The sequence below is a fragment of the Xyrauchen texanus genome, chromosome 31 (genome assembly GCF_025860055.1).
Source record: "Xyrauchen texanus isolate HMW12.3.18 chromosome 31, RBS_HiC_50CHRs, whole genome shotgun sequence".
Lineage (NCBI taxonomy): Eukaryota > Metazoa > Chordata > Actinopteri > Cypriniformes > Catostomidae > Xyrauchen > Xyrauchen texanus.
Window position 1 is genome coordinate 11,747,007 of NC_068306.1, and position 7,156 is coordinate 11,754,162.

The window sequence follows — 7,156 nt, forward strand, 5'->3', positions numbered from 1 at the left end:
AACAAACTAATGCCATCTTCTGATACTTCCACAGCAAGCTAATGGGTCCCATTACAAGATGTATGGCAAGGTGGATGAGGCATCTTCAACCCGATTCTCCTCTCTATATTCCTGACATCATCTTTACATACAGATTTATGATGAATATCAAAATGTCAGCAATAGATAAAAGCGATAAAAGCGTCTGCCAAATGCAAAAATGTAAATCTCACAAAAAAACATCACCATCCTGTTGTGGCACTGGCCATATGGCACCTGGTACAACCTAACAGAGGATGTAGGTCTGAAGGACTTTGGGATCTTTAGATGTTGGTTTGCAGACAATCTAACATTTTTACAAGAGTGCTGATGTAGTGGTCTTTCATAACTTTGAGCTGAATATGCAGAGAGTGTAACTGCCATTGGCTCTCCCTCGGCCTGCCACTCAAATGTGGGTGTGGCTTTCTTTGGAAGTGCCACCAAGCAACGGTAACTTCTCGGCACACAAAAACCTGACCATGTCATATTGCCCTGAAGCTGACATCACTGTGACATATGGGAAGTTGTTACCCTGGGAAAAACTAGGGATGCACCGATCCGATACCTGAATCGATATCGGCTCCAATACTGAAGCTTTTAGACGGATCGGGTATCGGTCCGGCGTGCCTGATCCATTTCCGATACTGTGTGTTAGTAATGTTTGTTACGGTCAAGCTCAAAAAATGACATAAAAGAACCATAAAAACACAAATAAAGTAGTTCATATGACTCGTGCATTTTATTCAAAGCCACTTGAAGACGTGCAATAGCTCTGTGACTCACAAATGGCTGTGTTTTATAAATATATATATATATAATGCACACGCAGCTGCAGCTCGTTAGTGAATGGTGCTGCTCTGTTTACACACTCGTTCATGGCTAGTTTTAGCCTTTACAGCAATATGCAATATTTGAGCACTACTCACGAACATCTCAGATGTAGATGCTCAATAGTTTGAGGTGCATTTCACCAGAATTTGAATAAGAAGTGAATTAAACTACTGTGAACTTACCTACAAACAGACACAATTACAGGACTTCCTGAAGAATTCAGAATGTCAAAATAAAAGCACGAGGGTTTAAAATTTAAATGTGCATGATTGAGATATATTACTATATAATACTGTTTTAATAGTAATATATTACTATTAAATTATTATCATAATTTGAAAACAAATACTATTTAAGTTGAATGGCTTCCAAAAAATAACTGTGGCTAAAAATTGAGCTGATATCTTACAACTACATTTATAATAAAAAATAAAAAAAAGAGATCTGAATCCTTTAAGGTCCAGATACAAGTTGAAAAAGATTTGCACAAAAAAAAAAAAACAGTGTCTTTTCTACTGATGACTTGAAGACTGGAATTACTGTTAATTTTGCTGCTCCATTATCCAGTATACTAGTTAATAATAAAGTGATTCTTAATAAGCTATACATTTATATTGAAATAATGTGTAGTTAAAGGTTTTTGTTTCTTTACATGTTAAAGAGCACAGCAAATTAGTTGCACACAGTAATGTAAAGATATTCTATACAGATTATGCAAAAAAACAACACTGGTATGGGATCGGTATAGGCTGTTACTGAGATTTCCAATATCGGATCGGAAAAGAAAAAGTGGTATCGGTGCATCCCTTGGAAAAACCAGGCCTATACTTTTTTTGTTATACCAAAAAACAAGAGTTATGTGGTCAGCCACTACCAGAGACTTAAGAACCGTAACATGCAATTGTACAGGCTTTCTGCCTAAAAGTCACTACTGAAGAAGGCTCTGCTCCTGACAATTGCACACGGTTTCTACCAGGCTTTTGAAAACACTGAGTCTCCACACTATATCTCTGAGAAGCTCTGGTGAAATGCCTTCCAGGCCGGGACTGTGCGTGTGGTGCTATCCTGCAGAGAATATGAAGCTGTGGCTTCTCCTAAATTGTTCATCCTCAGTATCTCAGAGACCCAACTAAAGATCCAGAGAAGTATAATACTTATTTCATGTGGTGACAAGACTGCAATACCTGCCCCATTTATGGATGATTTCCAACTCAAAATGTTTAAATGTTTGCTTGGACAAATTACAGTTTACATGTTGTTTACGGTGTTAAAAGGGGAAATGTGTAATTTCTGTACCACTAGAGGGAAATTGGAAAAATAATGATAAGAGCACACCTCTTATCTGCCATTTGTCAAACATAGTCCCATCCCAACCAGCACCCCTTTGGATGAGGCAATGTTGGCATGTCAGGATGGTTATGCTAAAATCAAAACAAGTTTTTGAAAGTGCCACAGAGCCAGCGTATACAATTTTAGGTGAGATCAACTTACAAATGACTTTGTCTTTTACTTGCTTTCGCCACATCTGCACTTGGATAGGAAAAATATTTTTACAATGAAAACTTTAAATATTCCTAAGGCACATTTTATACTGCTGGATGACCAGTGAATATTTAGCCTAAGATAGACAACTTTTCTTTAAATAAATGGGAACACCAAATATAACTGTTGGAGGGTTCACTCTTTCCTCATTCAAGTAGACAGGAGCTATACTTTTTTGCCACTTGCATCCATAGAAGATAGCTGCCCGGAGCATTCCCAATATGGCCACCAAAAGGGACTGAGCAGACCACTTCCTATTATTAATAAACCATTTGTTTTTGTAAATTAACCTTTTGTTTATTTTTGATGGAAGAATGTTTGCTAGTAGCCAGCAACATTTGTTTTTCCAAGATATTAAGATATCAAATAACCTGTGTAATTCAAACAGTTCAAAAGGAGGCAAAAACAAGAGCCCAATGACGGTCAATGAAATGGTTTAATGGCTAAACAGAGATACTGTACGTGTTGATTGCAAGAGAGCAGCATTTAAATAAATTATCAAATATGACTTTCATTTACATTGGTATGAGGGCATGCATTATTCAGACTCTGAAAGATAGAAAAGGTAAGGCACATAACCTCCAGAGAGGCTTTTCTAACTTGAATTTAATTGGCAGAAAGAATTCTCACATCACCCTGATAAGACATTACACCTAGTATCATATCATTTGGAGATGGGATGACAGAGCAGACATTTAGAAAAACAGAACAGTGATTGGTGTTCTTTGTGGACCATCTGGAGGGAGGGGGGGTTGTCCTCCAAATGATTTAAAAAATAAGTTTATCCATTTAAAGATGAGGTAATTGGTCAATTCAAACTTAGACGGAGTTCATGAAACCAGTCGGGAAATCTTGAATTTGCTGCCAGTTCACAACGAAAAGGTGAGCAGTAACAGAATGGAAACATGAAATAAGTTGGGAAATCGTCAAAATATTGAACTACAGAGACCAACATATGTACATTAAAACTGGAACACTGGCAAAAGAAAAACAAACAAAAAAAGTCATAAAAACAACAATAAAATCATTTAACCTTTGACTTAATGTGCAAATGCATTACTTAAACAAGGCATCCACTGTTCATCAATCCATCTGATAAAATTAAAGTGTCCAAAACGCACATTATGGAAGAACGGAGTAAGCTAGATGCAATACTTCATAAAAATACATTTGTCTTGGAGCATTTCTATGAACATCAAATCAACTGAAGCAGGCACCTGTAAGGTCATGTTCTCACTCTGGTCTAGTCAGCAGGTGTTTAGCAAAGTTTTGGATTGGCAGAAAAGTGGAGAGGGCCAGCTGATTAGATTAGCTGGTGAGGTGACCCACCAGTCCAGGGTGGAGGACGTTTTTAAAGATATCTGGTCGGTGGAGGGGTGGCATGTATAGGGCAGGGGCTGCTCCGGGATGGGCTGGTCCAGGATAGCCTTGCCCTGGGAGCCCTGTGCCACCCATATGGGGTGGAGGGCTCTGCTCATAATACGGACTTTCAACACATTCGTCATCATAGGGCAATGCTAGGCGCTTGCCCTTTTGTCTACGATTGCAGAACCACACACGTACCACCTAGAGAACAAGTATACAATTCAGGATCAAGGAGTTCTAGAAGCACCAAATAATAAATCAAGCAGGAAAGACTTTTAAGGCATGCTTACATCTCTCTCCAGGCCTAGGTCATCAGATATGTGCGTTATCTCCAGTGTGTTGGGCTTGGGGCACTTCACAAAGTATGACTCAAGAGCAGAACGGACAGTGCCTTCCAAACTGGTTCTCCGCTTTCTTTTCCTTGTGTCAACAAAAACCCGCTCAATCTTGTACATCTGGAAAAGATATACATATAAAATAAATAAAAAAGGGTGATGAAACCGACAGAATAAACATTACTATGACAGCAGGTTTGACAAGACATTGGCTATGTATAGAATAGCATCAGTAGCAGCAATTCCTTTACGCATATTACAGTAACAAAAACACAGTTCTGTGTGCCAGAAATAAGTGACTGCAGGAGCCCAGACTATCAAGCCGTTCTTTTCCTAGACAGGTTAGTGCACAGTAAGGACATCAAACGGGATGGGCCCTAAACATTTTGCCATCTATTTTAGTTATGCAGGAGCAGGACACAGTACCGGCACCTTGTACATAACAATAGCTGGTTGTGATGTCACAATTGCATTATTGCCAGTACGGTGTACCGATGCATACCTGCCCACTTCTAGCACTGGTCAAAACCTCAGTCTTGGCAACGTATTAATATAAACGCAGTCGGTTTGTATAACACGCAGCCAGATGGGCTGGTTTGAGTATTTCTGTAACTGCAGATCTCCTGGGATTTTCATGCACAACAGTCTCTAGAATTGACTCCGAATGGTGCCAAAAATAAATAATCCAGTGAGCCGAAGTTGTGTGGATGGAAATGCCTTGATGAGAGCTCAACAGAGTATGGCCAGACTGGTTCAAACTGACAGTCTATGGTAGCTCGGATACCCGCTCTGTACAATTGTGGTGAGAATTTTTGGCAGTTGAAGTTCTTTTTAACTTGACAATGTTAAAAATGTGCTCTTGAATTAGATGCACGGGGAAATGCGTTACAGTTGTCTGTGTCAGTCTAGCAACAATGCTTTAAATATTTATTGTTGCAAATTACTTTTACATCCCATTTATATATATATATATATATATATATATATATATATATATATATATATATATATATATATATATATATATATATATATATATATATATATATATAGCTTCAAGTACCAATGCAGTTGTAGAAATTAACTATTCACAGTCAGCCAGGATTAATTTAACCCCAGAGTGAAAGTATCCAATAACACTGCAGCTACTTAGATTAAGCAAGTAATATTCAGCTGGTCATGTGTTTCTAACATGGCAGCCCCCATGAGGGATCCTCTCAATGTAAAATAAAACTACTTTTATGAATGGAATATTCATCCTATGCGAGTGGTCATGCCCTAACATGCATCAAAATTACAATGCATTTCTTTAGAAGTACATATTTTTTAAATGAGGGAGGGAAAATTAACGGAGTGCACCTTTAAATATTGACGCGTTGGCTAGGTTTGAAGTGTAAAGTAAACAGATGGAGTGAACTAGTAGCTTCAAGGTCAATGGCAGTCGTTGTCTGTTTCAAGCGCCTGCTATTGAGACTTATGAAAACATATGTAGCCTACTTACATCCTGGGGATTTTCAGAATTCTCTGCTTCATTCAGCCATCTCTGCAGCAGTGGCTTTAGTTTGCACATATTCTTGAAACTCAGCTGGAGAGCCTCAAAGCGGCAAATGGTCGTCTGACTGAACATTTTTCCTAGACATAGAAAAAATAACAACAGTTCTTAAACACCAACATTTACATGATTATATAAAATGTTTAAAAGACCTCCAACTCACCATACAGGTTTCCCAGAGCGAGTCCTACGTCCGCTTGTGTGAAGCCCAGCGTGATACGCTTGTGTTTCAACACTTTAGCAAACTGCTCCAAGTCTTCTGTGGTCAGGGTCTCCTGAGACGTTTTTAAAAGACAAAACAGTTAATACTCATAAACAGGACTACATTTAAATACTACATACTAAACATTAATGATGACTTAAATCTCACCTCCTCTTCAGAATCACTGCATCCTCCGCTGGAGGAGCCGCTGCTCCTGGCGGTGGTTTGCGCCTGACCCGTGGGCATGTTTTGCGCAGTCGTTCCGCTGAAAAATCCCGGGCTACTAAAGTCATTCCCGGGCGGAGATGGAGACAGAGAAGGAGATGATGCAGAGGGAGTCGATGGAGCTTGAGAAATATTAGCGGGGGGCGTGATATGAGGCAGGCCGGCCCAAAAGTTCGGGTTCCAGGCTGTGGAGTAATACATCCCGGTGGCCACGGATGATGCGCCTGCGGAAAGATGATACTGTGATTGAGGCTTGCCTTCATTGGCGTAGTCCTCGACATCCTTCTCGGTCTTTACCTCAGCAGGCATCTTGATTTGCTCCCTGGTTTCAGCGATAGGCGGGCTGATGTTTGCCGGCTGGGTGGCTGTGGTGATCCCCGCCACCTGGCCGGTGAACTCGGGCGCCGCAAACGGGTACCAGTGTTTGGGCTGCGTGAAATCGCTACCTTGCAAATCATTCGCTTTGAAATCTCCTGCAACCCCAGAAAATGGGAAGAAACTTTGTGGTGGCGCAGGGCTGATTCCATTGAAATGGGGTTTGTTGAAAAGCATGCTTGGGTCCTGAAGCATGCCGTGCGCGAACTGTAAAGACGCACCGCCAAGTCCATCCAGGCCCGGGACTTGAGGGTACATGGCCCTGTTGACCTCGTATGTTCGGCTGTTGCAGTCTACGCCTGTCGGGCTGTGGGATCGGTCAGTCATCTCGCTGGACAAATCTCTTTGCACTTCAGGTAGACTAATAAAACTTACAGCGTGATGATCAATAAACGGACATAAAAAGCTCCATTCCAGAACGTCCTTCCAAAAAGCACAAAACTTAGCCACAGACTCTAAACGTCCCACTGTCCTCTTTACTTAATGCGTCTCGGCCTATATGGTAATGTGCGCGATCGTCGTTGGTAGGCCTACTTGTGTGTGATGACCATTAATTAGGCCCGTAGAAGGGGGCAGCAGTAGTTCACCAACACCCACCTCACAGACAGCTTCCAAAACTCAACTCTACTCGGTTCCACACAGGTTTTCCTAATCAATTGGAGTTGGAGACTGGAGTCTTAACCTTCTCCTCTCCTATTGGACGCCTGAGAC

General features: G+C 40.7%; 1 protein-coding gene and 1 pseudogene across 1 annotated transcript; one reads left to right on the forward strand and one right to left on the reverse strand.

Moving 5' to 3' along the window:
* The first annotated feature begins 497 nt into the window (after positions 1-497).
* LOC127624543 (alpha-(1,3)-fucosyltransferase 7-like) lies at positions 498-2,811 on the forward strand (annotated as a pseudogene).
* Positions 2,812-3,699: 888 nt separating this feature from the next.
* Positions 3,700-6,772, reverse strand: LOC127625393 (POU domain, class 5, transcription factor 1-like). The gene is made up of 5 exons (XM_052100669.1): positions 6,014-6,772; positions 5,807-5,918; positions 5,593-5,723; positions 4,047-4,211; positions 3,700-3,957 (listed from the first exon to the last, which is right to left on the reverse strand). The coding sequence occupies exons 1-5, from the start codon at positions 6,770-6,772 to the stop codon at positions 3,700-3,702; spliced, it is 1,425 nt and encodes a 474-aa protein (XP_051956629.1).
* Between the last annotated feature and the right edge of the window lie 384 nt (positions 6,773-7,156).

What these genes read in the sequence shown, in the direction of transcription:
- LOC127625393 (XM_052100669.1), bottom strand. Translation starts at nt 6,772, where the DNA reads ATGACTGACCGATCCCACAGCCCGACAGGCGTAGACTGCAACAGCCGA. An exon ending in CGCTCTGGGAAACCTGTATG is followed by an intron (nt 5,724 to 5,806) that starts GTGAGTTGGAGG and finishes TTCTATGTCTAG; the next exon opens with GAAAAATGTTCAGTCAGACG. An exon ending in ACCTAGGCCTGGAGAGAGAT is followed by an intron (nt 3,958 to 4,046) that starts GTAAGCATGCCT and finishes CTTGTTCTCTAG; the next exon opens with GTGGTACGTGTGTGGTTCTG.